General features: G+C 37.7%; 1 protein-coding gene across 2 annotated transcripts; it reads left to right on the top strand.

Annotated features, from left to right (window-relative positions):
• Positions 1-17,143: 17,143 nt before the first annotated feature.
• Positions 17,144-18,736, top strand: LOC104114410 (uncharacterized). 2 transcript variants are annotated; one of them, XM_009624858.4, is made up of 2 exons: positions 17,144-17,478; positions 18,159-18,736. In XM_009624858.4, exon 2 carries the CDS (start codon positions 18,218-18,220, stop codon positions 18,623-18,625), a length of 408 nt encoding a protein of 135 aa, XP_009623153.1. In that variant the 5' UTR covers positions 17,144-17,478; positions 18,159-18,217; the 3' UTR covers positions 18,626-18,736. The 2 variants fall into 2 exon arrangements, with proteins under 2 accessions (XP_009623153.1, XP_009623152.1); XM_009624857.4 differs by having other exon boundaries at positions 17,145-17,478; positions 18,149-18,736.
• The last annotated feature ends 405 nt before the right edge of the window (positions 18,737-19,141 follow it).

Genomic DNA, 19,141 nt, shown 5'->3' with positions numbered 1-19,141 from the left:
ATGTGGACTTCATAGAGAAATTGCCTCATTGCTTCACATATATCCTCAATTTCATCGGCCGTGAAGGCCTCTTCTTCTTCTTCTTCTTCTATATATCTTGGATTAATAAATGATTTGGCGAGGTGAGGGATTGGCTGAGGCAAAACCCACCCATCTTTCTTACGTTTATTAGCCCATTTTTCGTCGGCATCGGTGGCTTGGAAACCTATGCCAAAGAATTTCTTGTTGGCAGCCAAGGTGACGGGTTCTGTGACGCCCTGTAAGGATACCCCGAGCCTTTTTCCAGGCATGTACATATGTTTGATCATTTCACTGGCGACCATGATTGATGCGCTTGATAAACAAGGTTAAGGACATGGGGTTCCTTCCTCGCACTGGTCGGATAGCACAATTTCAAAGGTTTGGTAGACGATGCGTTCGCTTCCCTTTCTTGCCTCGAGGTATGGGACTGACGGGTCCCTTTAGATTGACTGTTCATCTTCTCCATGGACCATTATTTCTTGGTTCTCATGTTCAAACTTGACCATTTGATGGAGAGTAGAGGGCACGGCTCCTGCTGCATGGATCCATGGACTTCCTAACAGAATGTTATAGGAAGTGTCAATGTCCAGAACATGGAATGTTACTTCAAAATCTACGGGGCCAGTGGTTAGGAATAAGTCAATATCCCTTATCATGTCTCTCTTGACACCGTCGAAAGCACGCACGCAATCATTGTTTGGTCTGATCCTTTCAGTCCTAATTTCCATCCTCTGTAAAGTTGATAGAGGGCAAATATCGACTCCGGACCCATCGTCCAACATGACTCTTTTCACATAATATCCCTCACACTTGACAGTCAAGTGAAGGGCCTTGTTGTGGGTGGCTCCTTCGGGAGGCAAGTCATTTCGGCTGAAGGAGATTTGGTTGACCTCAAAAAATCGCTTCGCCGTGCTTTCTAACTGTTCAATCGTGGTCTCAATTAGAACATACGCCTCATTCAGCGTCTTTAGAAGCACCTTTTGGTGTTCGCTTGAGCTCATCAATAGAGACAAGAGTGAAACCTGGGAGGGGGCCTTTCTCAATTCATCAATTATGGCATACTCCGAGATTTTCATCTTCCGGAAGAATTCCTCCGCTTCTTCAGCAGTTACAGGCTTTTTGAGGGGAAACGCTTCTGCTTAGTTTTGTTCAATTCTTCTGGGTTATGATACTTCCCAGATTGGTTTGTTTCATTCACTTCCCCCTTAACTTCCTTCCCTTTATATGTGACAATTGTCTGATTGTAGTTCCAAGGGACAATAGTAGTGTCTTTTATGGGATTTTGTGGCATGCAGATAATGATCAAAGGCTCATCCAGCCTAGGTGGAATGACTGGCCTCCGTGCCACGTAAGTCCCTTTTGGTACATACATTTTTGGCACATTTGGCATGGGTTTCCTCTGCTCCAATCTCTTGGGAGGGTTTAACATGAGCTGTCCCTTTCTGGGGGCTCTTGGGATGTAGAGAATGGCCTCTTTGGTAGGTGCTGCCCCTGTCTTTGCTTCCCTATCCTTTTCTTCATTTTGGGGAGTGGAATTCATCTTTTTCTCATCCCTACCCTATTTTGCCACTGCTTTAGGTTCCTTCTCTGAATCAGCAATGGCAATAATCGCTTTTAATGAGGGGTCGAATTCTTTGTCTTCACAGATCATCCTGATGACCGGCCCGTTGTTGTGGACTGGTAGCGGGTTGTTGGTTACATTGGGGACTTCCTCATCCCTTAGCACTACCCTCTTCTGTTCGATCAGGTTCTCAACTGCTCTCTTAAGGGTCCAAAAATCTTCAATGTCATGCCCTTCTGCCCCGGAGTGATAAGCGCACCTGGTACCTGGCCTGTAGGATAGAGATTTTGGGTTTTGTCTGTTCGGAGGTACAGGCTGCAACAGGCCCATTTGGACTAATTTTGGGAAGAGGCTGGAGTACGACTTACTAATGGGTGTGAAGTTAGCTTTTCTGGGTGGTTCACGGGGACGAGTGTTATATTGGTAATTATTCTATGGTGGACGGGGATTATATTGGGCTTGGTGAGGAGGGCTATTTCTTGGAGGTGGAGCTCTGTTCTGATTGTAATGTTGTTATGGCCGGGTGTACGGTTTAGCGTTCATTACTGCATAAGGATGAGGGGTCATATCATAGGTTGTATCGTGGTGGGGGTAATAATGTTGCGGGCAATGGAAGGTGTACCAGAATAATCCTGGGGTTGCCGAGAGTTTCTTAAACTCGAAGCCATCATGGATCCCTCTTCTTTTTTCTTCCAGCTTGCTAAACCTCCCGAGCCGTTCTGAATGGCTTGGGAAGTGGCTCTTAAAGCTGATTGACTTAAGATACGGTCTGTTTTTAAGCCGATTTCTACCATTTCTCCAATTTTGATGGCCTCCGCAAACGGTTTGCCCATTGCAGACCTCATGTGTTTGGAAATAATCAGCCTCTTGAGATTGTAAGAAGACACTGACCATCTCGGCCTCATCCATCGGGGGTTTTACCCTGGCCGCTTGTTCTCGCCATTTGATAGCATATTCCCGGAAGCTTTCCGAGGCTTTCTTTTTGAGGTTGGACAAAGAATTTCTGTCTGAAGCTATGTCCACATTGTATTGGAATTGCCTTACAAAATTGCGGGCCAGGTCATCCCATATGTGCCAATGGGAGATGTCTTGGTCTATATACCATTCAGAAGCAATTCCGGTGAGGCTCTCTCCGAAGTAGGCCATTAACAGCTCCTCTTTTCCACCAGCGCCCCTCAGCTGGTTATAGTATCGCTTTAAGTGAGAAATTGGGTCTCCATGCCCGTCATATCTTTCAAACTTTGGCGTCTTAAATCCCACAGGTAAATGCACGTGAGGGAACATGCACAAATCAGCATATGACACGCTCTTTTGGCCACTAAGTCCTTGTATATTCTTGAGGCTTTGCTCAATGCTTTTCATTTTTCGTGCTATCTCTTCTTGTTTAGGATTCCTCACGGCTTTCTCATGTTCTACGGGAGACTCAACTTGTGGGTGTTGAGGATAGGAATTTGGGGTAACCCGAGCAGTGTCCAATTAGAATTGGGGAGTTTGGAAAGTAAAAGTTGATGGTTCGAAGGTTTGTCGAGGCAGTGTTGGTTGTGACATGCTAGAGGTTGGTGGTGCTGTGAACACTATAGATGATATTCCTAAAGATGGTGCCTGGGGTCGAACCTCAGAAGGCATATCAGCGAAGTTGGTTGACATGGTGGGGTACCCAAACGGGATGAATGGGTTGGTCACTGGGATAAGGACATTGGTGGTTCCTCCCGTCCTGGGGAGCAATTCAGGGAATACAGGGATATTACTAGGTGGTTCCCTGCCATTGGACCAGGCATCCCACATTTCTAGCATACGGTATCATAGCCTTCTATTTTCCTCAGCAGCTGCTGACTCTGACTGCGGGATAGCCGATACCGGCTATCCTCGGGCTCAATAATGGGTAGATGACTTTCTGAGGTCATGGAGATACTTCCTTTAGATCTCGTGAAATAAGGGTGTGAAGCCAGATTACCACCACAAAACCAACCACCTAAAAATAAAACCTGTTATTTTAAAGCACACACAACAAACCGGTTAGTTTGAGACATTTAAACACATAGGGAATCGCATATTGGGGATGCAATGCACCTAAACAGTTAAATGTTTTTCTAAGATGTTTTTGCAATGGCTGCGTGTTTCATCCCAGCTTTATTGTCTCTCTCTTTTGCCTTCTTAATTACTTTCTTTTAGGGTTATGATCGAATCCTACGTGGATTGCCTACGTATCATGACGCCGCATGAATCAGATCATTACGTAGTTCAGGGGATAGATATAAAGTAATAAAGTGTATTTTTTTATTTCATTAATAAAGGATATCTCTCTTCTTCTTTTTTGGGGGGAGGGGGGGGTTTTATTACAGGGGAATTAAAGTACTGACAACAATACAGACTCAAAACAAATGACAAAATAATTTAAAACTCTAGAAAGCAGTAAAGTACAGACTCAAAAGCTGGTTAATCAAAAGTACATGAGAGCTTCTATTGGTCTTCTTGGAGCCCGTGGGGCATTAGCTGGTCTTTGCACGGGCTTTCGCGCAATATCTTCTTGAAGACGGTCCAAGTCATCCATTACTTGGTGGACGAAGGTCATCATAGAAGTGAAAAACATGAACCTAGTCATGTCTTCACACTCGTGACATTCCATCACGACATAGTCAGTTATTTCCTTGATCCTAGTTCTGATGACTCCTTTCTCTTGAAGCAGACGCCCGATCTGCTGTACCCGGGCTCCCAAAACTTATGCACTTATGTTGTTTTGGTCCTGCAGCTGTTTCACGCTTTCTTCTAGTTGTCATATTAGTGCGTAACAATGCTCTTTTTCTGTTTTGAAATCTTTGGTTTGCTGGACCATCTCATTCACAAGGGCAAACAGCTTTTCCTTTAGAATTGTTATTTCTTTGCCATATTTCTATCTCAAATGGTGGGCATGTTCTTCTGCTCCCTTAGCTAGTTTTGTTTGAGCATCTAACAAATCCTTTTCGGTTTTTATCAAGTCAGCTGCATAGTCATGGACCTTCATTCTTAAGTTGTTGATGATCTTTTCATCTCTCTTGCTTCTTACAGGCATTTCGGCGGCTATCCTCATATTCCGGAGTTGGGCTCGGAGCGCCTCGTTCTCTCGGGTTAACTTTCTCTTTTCACCTTCAGCTACCTGCGCCTGCAAATCATTGTCAAATGCGAGGTTTCTCAATTTTTTCCCCAAGGCATGGATAGTGGCTTGATATTTCTTTTCTTTTCTCCCCAGGCCAACCGTTCTTGGATCTTGTCATCAAAAGCTTGAACATGAGGCCTTTTGGCGGGCCTTTCTGGCTCGGGCTCTGGTTCCTCATCAATGCAATTCCTTTTCTCGAATCATGAGGCATAGCCTGGATCTACTTCGCCTTTGGCATGATCAGGTACTTGAGTATTCTCTTTAAAGTATCGGCACCCATTTCAGTTTTGTTGAATTAAAGCTTCGGGAAGTGGAGCTTCGGGATGTAGCTCAATAACTTGGACACTCAAGTCTTCATCCTCGGGTACTACTTGATATCTTCCCAATTGCCTCAGAACCCTTTGGGGTGCATATGGTTGGACACTTCTCAAGCCCATCAATAGTAAATAATTCTTTGTGGCTGACATATATATAACTTCCCTCGCCAGGAGCCATCATAAAGTCCACTTAATCTGATTTTCCTTTAAAGCTCTCAAATGGGCGATCCAAGCTTCAAACCCTTCCGGGGTGTTGTAGTCTTTCACTCTTTCTTCATAGCTTTTAATGAAGTTACTCTGGCTTGGACCGTAATTCATAAATTTTGGATGATGGAGAAGATGTTCAATTAACCACATTTGTAGAAGAATGTTGCAACCTTCGAAGAATGTCGCCCCCGACTTACACCGCGTCAATTCCTGATAGATATCCGACAATATTAGTAGAGCAAGTGTGTGATCTTCCTTGTCAGTTAGGACTTGTGCAATTCTATCTATATAAATATCAACTGTCCCCTTTTCATTTGGGAAGACCATGACACCCAGAAATACCACTATGAAGGCAAAACGACAGTGAACTTTCCAAGTATCTTTGCTTTGTTTGTTGTTCAAGCCTTTTTCATGCGTTTCAAATCCCTGTGGATGCCCATACCGGGAGTATATGAAGTAGAATGAGCAGCAGCCCTCATTCACATGGTTCTTTCTTATTTGCTTACTAATGTTTATGATATCAAAGAAACGGCGCACTGACATGGGCCTCGGGAATATGAGCTGTTGATTTCTCAAACCCCGACCAAAACTTGTATACCCCGCTATTTCCGCCAATGTGGGAGTGAGCTCGAAGTCTGAAAAGCGGAAGACATTACGGACAGGATCCCAAAAGGTCACTAAAGCCTTGATTAGATCATTTCATGGCTTAACTTTCATGATATCGGTGAGAGCACTTAGAAGTTTGACTACCCAGTCTTGACCCTCTTTGTCTAAATCATACCACCACATTTGGAACTGCGGAGCTTGCTCTACGGCATTCAATGGTGGATTCTGGATGGTATTCATTCTATACCTGTGAGCGGGTAGGGTTAAGGTTGACTCTAATTTTGAAAGACAAGACCAACAGACTCTTTCCGCAAGAAAAAATCACCTAAAGGTGGCTATTTGTGCAACATCGACCAAAACGGTCATTTTGCAATAGTGGCCCCTTCTTACTTTTGAATAAAGTTTTGAGGCCGAAGTAAGGCACTTTTCTGGGAAAAGTGATAATTTATTGACAGATATGTACGTTCTTAGCGAAAATAGCCCTTCGACAATGTAAGGTGTTCCAAGGCTATTCCGGCAAGAATGGCGCAAGATTTAAAAGAAGTTGGGTCGGTTTCATTTTTGGCCCATGGACATACTTTATTTATTTGTTTGAAAAAATTAGGGTCAGTACCAATGAGGTTTGCCTACGTATCTCACATCCGGTGAGAATCAGACCCGCGTAATTCGATCAGTTTTGACATCATTGGAAAAGCATGATATTGACTTACTTGCATTTTCTTTTTCTGTCTCTTTTTCAAAAAAATTGGCAGAGTTTCGAGGTATTTTTAAATATCGGGATTTTCAGAACCGGGTGAATTTTCTATCCTACCTCACTCTTGATTTTTCTGTTGATTTTCTTTCCTTAGCCGGTTAACAAACAAGCCGAGACATATAGCACGTAAGATGCATCAGGATGGTCTTTTATTTCGGGTATACCTGTCCTAGACGGACCCAACCCTTGTGTTGAGTCCCTAAAGTCAAAAGCACATGATGCAAACAAACGTACCTACTAGGGATCCAGCGTGAGGCTATGTTATTCTAGGTTTAAACCTGGGGGTGTGTTCTAGACATGGCTTACCCAAGCGGACAACTTGAGCATAGTTGGGAACGACGTACCGGGAGCACGAAAGTCTATCCGGTCTAGTGGCTGATCCATCCTCGTTCTATTTGGTATGACCTCTAACAGAAAAGTGGGCCACGCGTACGTGTGCACCATATTTTTAGAAGACTCAGAAGGGAGACGTAAGAAGACAGTTTAATACAGTTCAAATAATATCAAAGCGGTAAATGAGCGGCAATTAGCACATTAGGCTCACAAAATACAGTAATATCAATAATCAATAAAGCCAAGTAAAAATCACAATAACAAGCTCGAATTCTTGAACCCTGAACCAGAGATTCTGGGTTCAATCCCCCGCAGAGTCGCCAGAGTTGTCACACCTCCTTTTTCCCGATAGGAATATGGGGGATAGGGGAGTTTTTCCTATTAAAGTGACATTAATCGAAATGAAATTATTTATTTAATTTCAGAGTCGTCACTTGGGATAATTTATGGTGTCCCAAGTCACTGATTTATTTTAAATCCCAAATCAAGGAAATTTGACTCTATTTTAAAGTCTGTGAAACCAGAAGATCGGGTAAGGAATTCTGTTAACCCGAAAGAAGGTGTTAGGCATTTTCGAATTCCGTAATTTTAGCACGGTCGCTTTAATCATACCTGGCTTAATTAAATTGTTTAATTACGTATTTTAAACCTAGGTGCATTTTACCTTTTATCGCTTATAATTATGGCATTTATGGATTTAATCTTTGAAACAAACTATATGTGAGTAAGTCAGCTTTATTTGGGGAACTAAAATCATGTCACGCGAACGTGTACACAATTAATTGTGCTTTATTAATTAAGATTATTTGGCCAAAGTTGCACGAACGCATACCTCGATTTAATTTTGGATATCGGGATCATGTCACGCGGACATGTACGCAATCACGATAGTAGTTTAAAATCCGTGCCTAAAGTATTTCTACGAGTGTTTAATTAAGGCATTTTATTTACTAAGATTATTTGACCATGGTCACGCGAACAAGTACCTTGGTTTGTTTTTGGCATCACAATTATATCACGCGTGCGTGTACATAATTGTAATAATTAAGTTGATTATAAATACCTTAAGTTATGCTTATATCTCTAAACTAAATACGCTATGTCATGTGGCTAAGTATAAAGGTTCAATACTAGATGATATATTTGTTTGTATTAGATGGGGGCAGCCTATGTATTATCTGTCAAGCAGGCCCAGATTTAAAGTTTGAGGCCTGATAAGGACTGAGTCTAAATGAACTCTAGCCCCAGACGTATATTATTCGTTATTGGGCCTAGCTAATGAGTTCAGTTCAAAAGAATTTGGGCCTGCTTGAATCTAATTGACTCTAGCCCAATGCATATTTTAAGGCAGCTGAATGAATTCAGTCCAAATGATTTAGGCCTAGTGATCATTGAGTCCAAATGACTCTTACCATATTATTAAGCATTCAATCAATTAAACACATTTAATTCAAGAAGGTTTGGGCCTAATAATGAGTCCGGATGACTCTGGCCCAATATCCATTTGTGAACAAATTACTCAAAAAATGGTTTAGGCCTGATGATAGTGAGTCTAAGTGACTCTGGCCCAGTACATATTTGTGTGAATGAGTTTGGAATTAAAATTTATAACAGGAATTATTAGATTCTTACCTATAATTTTTTTATCTAAAAAAATAGGAGTTAACAGGAGTCTTGAGATACGAACAAAATAAGTGCAATTTTGGTTAATTTTTGGATAATTTTCTACTATTTGCCTAAGTCTCTTAGTAACTAATGTTAAAATGCTAAGTTTAAGACTCATTGTGTATTTAAAAATAAAAATCACTGCCTTTACTTGAATTATCAATTTAATTTAATAGCCAAAATTTTAGAGTACAATCTCGTAGACCCAATTGATTTGGGCCTAAAAATGTACCGTGATTGCTATTAAATTTGCTTGCAAAACCTAGTTTTTTCATGACTTAGAACTAATGGAATCAGATTTACTATATTTGATTGTTTTAAATAAAATGGTAAAATTACCAATTAAACCAGCACAGTGTACAGGATAATATAATATAAAAGCTAAATTATTACATTAGTGATAACAAATCTATCTATTACTACTTTAATAAATTTTCTAAAAATGTGTGTGTGGTGTTTTTGCTTCTACTATTACACACGCACATACAAATTTTGTGAATATATATAAAGCTTTAAACTGGTTTTTTTTACAGTTTTAAGGACATTTTAACATAAAGCTACCATGACTTAAATGACTCAAGCAGTATAAATAATTAACCACTCTCAACCAAACAACTTTATGCAATATTCAAACAGAACACAAATTTTTTAATAACCAGTAGAATCATAGTCATGATACAGCAAGATTTAAACATTTACATTGTTTAAGAAAGTACCTTGATAGCAGCAGAAACAAATAAGTAAGAAAATAAGTCTCTGAAAACTTGAAGTAAAGCAGCACCAATGAAACCCAGTAAGGTAGGAAGAACAACCGGATTTTTAATAGAAAACAGGAAAGGATTGTATATTTTTGTCTATGAAAAATCAAGATTGATCTTCAGAAGTTTTTCTTTTGAAAATGAAGAGAAAACCTTAAGGTAGTGTAGAGATTTCTGTGTATTTTTGTGTGTATAGGTGTGTAGCCATTTCAGTGTGTATATTGTGTGTCTTAGTGTGTCCCCCTATAGTGAAAAGGGAAGAGTGTATTTATAGAGTAAAAGAGTGAAAAGGGATGAGAATTAGGGTACCAAAGAATCTGCCAAAATTCCCTATAAATTAGGAAAATGGCATCTTTCTTAACAGAAATGGACAACTGTCCAATTTCTTGTACCTTTCTTATCTCAGAAAAGGGACAAGTATCCAATTTCTGGATATTTTTGGATATTATCCCTATTTTCCTACTCAGAATTAGGACAGTTGTCCCTATTCTAGAAGTTTCTAGTATTTTTTGAATAATTTTCAGAATTAGAATTCCAAAACTGACCCTTAAGGGTCCTGGAATTACCTCAGAACTAGATTGGTTCTGGGCCTGAGTCAGGTGACTCTGGGCCTAAGGACTTGGGCTCTTAAGCTTTTTACAAAGCTATGGGCCTGTCTATTCAGACATACCCAATTTATGAGCCAAGTAGAACGGGCCACTTCAGTGAGGCCCAGTTCTTAACCAAACCAAATAACAGTAAAAAATAACTGTCATTAATTTAACATAATAAACAAAAAAGCAGTAATACTAAAAATAAACTCAGAACTAATAAAGATAAAATAAATAAATAAAAAACAGAAAGCAAAAAAGGAAAAATAAAGTAATCTAATACTGTTTTTTACTTTATCTTAGTTAAGTTTGTTTAATTAATTAATTAATGTAAACAAAATAACAAACAATAATAAAAAAATAGTAACAACACAAAATAAAACGCGTAATAATATAAAAATTAAGAAAAATAGAATATATTTAAGCACTGATTTTATATGTTTTTTTAATTAAGTTTGTTTAATTAAAAGATTTAAACAGAATATCAGACATTAATAAAAATAAAAAAGAAGAACAGTAATCGACAATAAACACAAAATATAAAGATGAAAAACAGGAAATAACATAAAATATACCAAAAAAAATAGATCTAGCTCTAAAAACCCCCATGTCAAGACTCCCATCTAGGATGTGAGATCCTTGATGGGAGATCTTGGCAGGAGGATTAGTAAACGGACTAGGTTGGATTTAGGGTTTTGAAAAACAGATCTAGGGTTTTGGAGATCCTAGATCTAAGATCTATGATTATTGGTAGGGTTTTGGGGGATTTGGTTGGTAGGGTGAAGTTCAGGGAGGTGAGGAGAGTGTATGGGGTAAGTTTGGGTGGCTTTGGGGTGTCGCCGCCGCCGTAGGCGATTTCCGGCGACGGCTTAAGGCGGTGGTTAGAGAGATGGGTTATGGGAGTCGTCTCTAGGGTTTGGGGGTGTTTCAGAGAGGGAGGTGAGACGGGAATGACGGGGGTAGGAGAGGGTTTGGACATATATATACTTAGAGGGAAGGGAGTTCCGAGCCGTTGGATCTATTGAAGATCAACGGCCAGGATCAATTGGTGCTTGAAACGATACCGTTTAGGTTTAGGCGGGATTTCAGACGGGTTAGGGGATTGGGCTAGGTAATTTTGGGCTAGATTTTGGAGATTGGGCTGGTTTTTACACTGGCCCAGTCCTATTAATTTAATTAGTCCCCTAATTAATTTAATTAACTCCAAAAAATTTAATTAACTTAACTAAAAATCCTAATTAAGTACTAGGATATCTTAATTTATAAAATTAATTAACTATTTACCCTTATTATTTAACTTATTAATCAATCCTAAGTTATAACAAGTAAAACTACTAATTTTAACATTAAAACTAACAATGTCAAAAATTAACATTTTTTGTGATTTCCTTTTAATAGTATGATTAAATTACGCAATTAGGTATTAAATTAAATTAAAAACCTAATAATGCAAGATGATGAAGTTTAAATATTTTTTGTTATTTTTCATGATTTCAAAAATGAAAAATGTAACTAAATGCAAATAATTTTAAATAATTAACAAAAATCCTAAAAAAAATCTAAAAAATAAATATGAATAATTTATTTATTAATTTTGTAGGAATATTTTGGTAGGGTAAAAATTACATGCTCACACTTGTAGGCTTGACTGCCTCCCAATCAAAACACGAAAGCCTAAAAACATGTATGAATTGGAATAGTTTTAATTATTAGATATAAGTGGCGGAATTACTACATCTACAAATGATAAAAATTTTAGTTATACAAATTTATTTTTTTATATAGTAATACTAATTTTGAGGGCTTAAAATATAGGGGGCCTAAAGCAAGGGCTTGACTTGCTTTAGGCTTGAGCCGGCACTGCGAAAACTAAATGGCCAACGAGTTTTATATACAATTTTAGAACGGTCCATCTCACCATAATGAAATTTTTCTACCGCTATCCACTAGTGGATCGATTTAAGGAAGGAAAGAAATGTTGATGTTGCAATTCTTGCCTTCTAGATAAAGTGGGTATCTCATGTGTGACGAATACTATAATCTCAAAGTATATTGATAAGAACTAAAGGTCTATTATAATTACTAGTAGTCGAACCAACTCTCAAATCGCAGGCTACCAATAGAAACATTGAATATAAGATAGTTGTTGATATAGAAGAAGATACATAAATAGAAGAAGGGAGATGAGAAGCTTAGACTCAGAGCAAGGAGATAAGAGGAACATACATTTTCTTCTTCAACAATAGGCATATCCCCAAAATCTCAGACCACCGTCCCTTTTAAAAGAACCATTACGCCCACTAATCCACCTGGATCCCAAATTAACCTGGCCCAATTATTATTTCTCAGCCCAATAACTATTTATATGACATTGGACTGGGGCTGATTCATAACAATATTCTCGTCCTCAATAAGAACCTTATCCTCAAGGTTCGAGAGAGGAAACTCTGATGTTATAGTCACATGACAAGCCACCAGGTAGATAAAAGTCTCATACAATTGGATGACAATGGATCCATCAAGAGCACAACTTGGATCACAAGGAAGTTTAGAAGCATTGAAAATATAATACAGCCAACAACACACATCTTTTCTAAAAATTAGCTTGTCATCATCTGAAAGTTTCTCATCGAAAGCTATAGCAAGTTCAAGCTTTCTAACTGTCTCCATTAACGTTGAAATATCAATTGACCCACTTTTAAGCTTTGCTATTACAGCATCCATGATAGAAGTTAAACATTTGAGTATATCACCAACAAATACATCTCCAATACGATTTGCATCAATAACTTATACTTTAATTCCATACGCACTTCCCTTGTATTCCTTGGTAGAAGATATAGGGAGAGACACCATCCCGACAATATAAACAACACTACCCCTAAAGCTCGTTGCAGTCATGTCGCTCAAAGTGCATCCTGCATTCTCACATACAACCTTGGCTTTAGTTGGTCTCTGTTAACTTATTGACAACTTAAAACCAAGAAGGAGTTACACCCTCGAGAAGTCATACTGTGCAACATTAGATACAAAGACCTCAGTTTCTTCTACTGAAAGATTTTTATAGAGTGTTTCTGCAATTGCTCTGCTTAGGTAAGCCATAGGTAAGTACATGAAGCTCCCCATGTGCATCTGACCAGTAGCAAACCATTTGCATATATGTAAGCCAAAGAAATTTTCAGGCCAGGGAGTGACTCGAGTAACTCGTTGTATTCTATTGTGCTTCCGCTGCTCTTTAAAAAGTTTATGCCGACCAAAAATCTGAATTTGAAATGCATTTGAACTTGTAGCCAACACAGACTTAGAGGATTGTAAATCCTTCTCGGCCACACCAGCACACATTGTAAAACACATACTAGCTTTACCAACGGTAGTAAATAACACAAAATGAAAGGCAATATTAACGAACAACTCTAATACGATGTTATTAGATATGACACATATTCCAACAGTCTCGAACTCACTGCTCCAATATGAGGGACGCAAACGTGAACCAGGGTCAAATGGAAAGTCAAGTCCGAATTGAGCAGTTGGAAATAGATGCAAATTGAAGATAAGTACAAGAACAAAGAAACCTGCCCTCCTACAAGCACGGGAACTGAATAATGCCCACCCAGCAATGGCATATATAGAAACATGCATGCCCATTACGAGCTCTCCTGCTTCATCTGGTGTAATTCCATAAATGTTTGTCATCATCTCATAGTAATTAGAGATACCAGTACCACCATCGCATTATTCTTTTCAACCATATTCAAAATTGCTTTCTTAGTATTAGAAGGCAAAGTAGCATAACCATTTAGTATTATGCAACTCAAAACTACAAGCTGAGAATCTCGTAGTAAAGGTTGCTTAATTACCAACGCAAACTCTTCATCCCAATTTGGATTTTCAGACTCAATAAATAAAATGTCATCTAAGACAAACTTCTCAATAACTGAAACCTCATTAACTATTGCGAACTTCTTATCATGTTGTTGTACATACTCGTAGCAAGCCAGAATAGGAATCAACCATGATTTCTTATATGAAACATGACCGAGTAACTCTAAAGCATCTTTTTTGGGACTTTCAGTGAACACCTTGTTCACATGGCTTATTTTTCCTACTTCCAAAGGGAAGACGATATGTGTATTTGGTTTTTCAACACAGGATAAAAGCAAGGGTGAGTAGTCATAAGAAACTGGTAATGAATCATCATGCGCAAATTGATATAGCACAACCGAGTCAGTTCCTTCTGAATTTTTGTCAAGCACTTCGTCTTCATCGTTTGCTAAAGTTGTAGTGTCACAATCTGTATAATCTATAGGTTCAAGTTCAATAGAGTCCGAAGCAACCTGGATTTTAGGAGACGGAACTGAAGATGGCAATTCATGAGAATCACACTCGTTAGCTCCATTGGACAACTTATCGAACACATTGGCTGCCTCTGAGTTTCCACCGTTGAAGGCGGCCTCCAAGCCAGGCGAGTTTGGGACATGGCTCAGAGTTGCAACTGGAGATACAAAGGTCGCTTGTGGAACCAATGTGGCGTAACTCACGTAGTCAACACGGGCTCGTGAAGTATCTTCCCTACTCACCGAATCTGTGAACGTTCTTTGTCGAAATCGTATACTCAATTTTTCTTTAAAATGCGTCCAATCGAAGAATTGTTTGTTTCGATGCAACCAAGTGAACCAAGCAAGAGCTTCACTATCGAGGTAGAAGTAAGGAAGAGGTAGCCAATCTTTCTCTGAGAAGCCAAGGTATGTGAAGTACAACTCGGTCCAAAACATTCAGCTATCCGGGTTGTCGTCACCACTGAATCTAGGTAGAAACATCATTGTTGTCAGAGTCCGATGGATGAAAGCATCAATGTGACGAATACTACAATCTCAAAGTATATTGATAAGAACTAAAGGTCTATTGCAATTACTAGTAGTCGAACCAACTCTCAAATTGCAGGCTAACAATAGAAATACTGAATATAAGATAGTTGTGGATATAGGAGAAGATACACAAATAGAAGAAGGGATATGAGAAGCTTAGACTCATAGCAAGGAGATGAGAGGAATAGATATTTTCTTATTCAACAATAGGCATATCCCAAAATATCAGACCACCGTCCCTTTTAATAGAACCATTACGCCCACTAATCCACATGGATCTCAAATTAACCTGACCCAATTATTTGTTCTCAGTCCAATAACTATTTGTATGACATTGGACTGGGGCTGATTCATAACATCATGATTGGATAGTTCCATTTCGTTCATACGCATTATTCATACGCAGAGTATAAGCGGAGATTGAGGTCACACAAAAAAGGTGAAATCATGAAACAGTGAATATCCCTCAAAGTACAGTTTGAGTTGAACAGAGTTCTTAAATCTTAAATTTAACATAGTTCGCACTTCACATTGGACTCAACATGGTCAGTTACAAAAGTGCTAAAATAACAAAGCATTTAATCAGAACTACAACCCTGGTGAGTACTGAGTAATCAAAGGTGTCTTTTTTTTTTTTTTCTTTTGTGAAAGCCGGAAATGATTTTCATTTTTACTTTAAATATTTCCTATTCTGACTAATTCAAATTCGCACGAGGTTGATCCGAAGTAAAGAGTCCGCTCACTACCAAAAGGTTCTCACAATTGTTACACAAACAACCCGTCAGATTCAATCTTTACTTTTTCTAGATGATATACATAAATTATACATTGATTATACATAATTATGCATATATTATATGTGAATTGTATATATATATTATACATCCGCGGGTTATTTATAGTTTGAAAGATTAGGTGAGCGGGTATTTGAGTTAATTTGTCTATTCAAGGAGGGAAGAGAGGCTGTTTGGATCATTTATATGGATCGGGCTTGAGCCCAATTTGTGATTTAACTAAGAACAAAAGTAGGCCCATGTTTAACCAACATAATATGTGGGACCTGATTTAGAAGCGACGCAGACAACCCAACAAAGTGAGGGCTTTTCAGTCATTTCAACTTCAGATTTATTATTTAGCCACTCAATTGGACTCTCGGGATTCAAAGTACGTAAGGAATATTTACTGCTAATAATCATAGTTAAAGTTTAACCTTCACATAAAGTCGTTGCTCTGATTCATTAGTTAAACGACAAACCTACGTTTTCTCATTTCTTTAAATATAAATATTTCAAAATCATTTTCTTACTGGATATATAGGAGTAGTGATTACTACAAGAACTTGTCAAATGTGAGGGAGTGGATACCAGCAGTCTCCTCTCCATCTTTACACACAAGCAAGGTCAATTATAAACTAGAATTTACATTTCGTGTACTAATAATATAAATCAGATTAGCTTGATTTATATGAATTACGATAAGATAATTTGAATATTTTGTGTAATTACGACACTACGATTGACCATTAAGTATCCAATATGGTTTACCACATAACATGTGTTCCCATTTTCCAAGATAAAGAAATTAATAATAGTTTCAGTTTTTGGTTTGTTGAACATCCTTGCATGCCATTTTTTAATATTGAATATATTATGAAGCATCTAATTGTTAATCTTTGTTTAACTTAAGTAGGTTTTAAACTTCTCAAACATTAATTTTCTTAAACATGTTTCCTCATACAATCACAATATCACATACTTCAACTCTTCCTTACTAGACCCTAAACTATTGATTCTTAAATATTCCTGTCCTTGTGTTTTCTCGTTGACCACCAGTTCCCTTACTCGTTTTTTACCATCAAATTCCTTAGTTTATACTTTACCCTAATTCTCCAAACACCATTGTATATTACTCTTTCTTCCCAATTGTTATGATGTACATTCTTTTTAAACTGAATATAAATTTTTATAAGAATTTTTTTTTTTTTTTTATATTTAGAAATAAGTTAACATTAATTTTAATTTTAATAAAAAAAATTATAGTCATACAAATTTATGTACACTAATTTAAACCACAAGATTTAAAAGTATTACTTTTCTCCTAAAATTGCATGCTCACATCACACTTATTTTAAAATATAAGTTAAAAAAATCTTTGATTCTTTTTTAAATTCTGCGTCCAATTAACCTCATCACACTTGTTTTAAAATTAAAATTTCAAAAATATTTTTTTCTAAATTCCATATCCAGTCAAAATAGATAATATGAAATGCCGTGCTAAAAATATTATTTTAACATTTTTGTAAGAATATACATTTCTCATTTTTCTTCTCTTCACTTCTGTAGTCTTATTTGGCTTTTGCCTCTCTGCCTCAGCTTATTACCACTGCTCTCTGAACCTCTAATGGCAAAGATTCTTCTCCTCGTAACTCTACTCACATGTTAAACTTTTCACTACTTCCTTATTATTTTCTGATCTGACTTCCCAATTTCTGTCAGATCATTTTATTTCTTTCTTATTGACAAAATAATCTTTAGGTTCCTCAGGTTCAGAAGGACCCCCTTCTGAATATATTGGGCTTTAATTATATTGGTTTGATAAAATAAGCGATGTGTTTATGGTTAAGGATGAAAATGGTGGCTGTTTCCTGAAGTATCATCTTAATTTGGTATCTTTCTATTCCCAAAGCATCAAAACAAATAGCTTTATAGTATATTTTTGTGGGTTAATCCAAAGATTCAATCTTTTTATGATTTAGTGTCTATTTAATTTGTTTCCACTAAAACATTTGTATTAGTAGTAGTAGCATTTATTTGTTTTCCTTTTAATGAATATGGCTTCAAACATGTTATGGTTTGGTTGTTTACTGAATGTCTGATATGGTGAAGTTTTCTGTTTTGAGTTTCTTCTTATTTTATTTAAGTTTTTTTTTTCTGGTATAGAGTCCAGTTTTTTCTTCTCTAGTGGCTTTAATTTGATTGAGTTAATGTATTTGAATAATTTATAAAGGGTTCTTGTTTGAAATGGTTCTCAGTTTTACTTGTCCTGTTTTCACTTAAGGCTGAGTGTGAAGACATAGTTTTGTTTGTTTGTAACAAATATCATTTTTTCATATTTGTTTGTATGTGATTTCAGTTTCAGTTTCAGTTTTGAGGATAGGATACTGTAGAAGATAAAGTTATTATCTTTATTGTTCTTGTTGGTGAATGATTTCAACTGGGATCCTCTTCACCGGAACTTGTTTATTGAGCTCAAGTACATCCTCCCCATATGTTTGGTACTGTAAATTTGTGTTGGTTCTCTTTAATCCTCTGATATTCGTTTCGTTTTATTCATAGGACATTTCAGTTTTTACTGTGATTCCTGATACTAGGACATTTCACCAGCAAAGTTTCTTTATTTGGACAATGGGTAGAGGAAGAGGCAAGGCAAAGAAGCAATCTGTTCGTGAGGATCTTGTGAGTGGTGAAGAAGAGAAGATGCCGGTGAGGAGAAGGGGAAGACCACAGAAGCCGAAGGGTGAAATAGAGGAAGAAGAGGAAGTTGAGAAGGTAGTGGAGGATGAAGATGATAGTGAGAATACAAAAGGATCCGTCTTAAATAAAGATATCAAGAACCTAGTAGTTGAGGATGGAAAGAAGAGGAAGAGACCTTCACAAGTCATGGAAAATAAGGATTCAGTGGAAGAGGAAAATGGAGTTGGAACTAAAACTAACTCTAATGACTTGATAAAGTCGGTTGGATTCAGACAAATAGGGAGCAGAAGGAAAAACAAGCCTAGACGAGCTGCTGAAGTTGGTGTTGAGTGCAGATGAAACAGTTCTCTCTGTGTTTGAGAACTGACTTTATGATTATTTACATGTGCTTATCTATTTTATTCCTGTTATAACTTCTTTTTGGAAATTTCAACTTAAATTTTGTGCGAATTGAATTTTGTGAAGATTTCTGCAGCATGTTTTAGCTTTGCTGAATGTATTGTTGCCAAATCTCTTCGCCAATTCTCCCATTTTACATGTCTCATCAATATCGAGAATGATGTTTCTCCTTTACTGTAATGTTGCTACTTCCAAGTTGAAATGTATGGTGCCCTTGTTTGACTAAGAAGTTCTTTGTCTATTATTTGAACGCAAATACCTAACAAGCATGAGGAAGCCTCATGGTGGATAACTGAGAAAGAAGTCCTGCAGCGTGACTGAGCTAGTGAGTGAAGGTGGAAGAAGGCCATGTTTTGGTGTGCAGAATCGAGGGTACGGGCTTATTGAAAGTTGGGTTAGTATCATAATACCTTTTGCTTTTCTCACTGATATTTATTCCCATCGACATTGCTTATG

This window comes from Nicotiana tomentosiformis, chromosome 12 (genome assembly GCF_000390325.3).
Source record: "Nicotiana tomentosiformis chromosome 12, ASM39032v3, whole genome shotgun sequence".
Classification (NCBI taxonomy): Eukaryota; Viridiplantae; Streptophyta; class Magnoliopsida; order Solanales; family Solanaceae; genus Nicotiana; species Nicotiana tomentosiformis.
The sequence above is the reverse complement of the archived record's forward strand: the minus strand, read 5'-3'. Positions and strand labels throughout refer to the sequence as shown.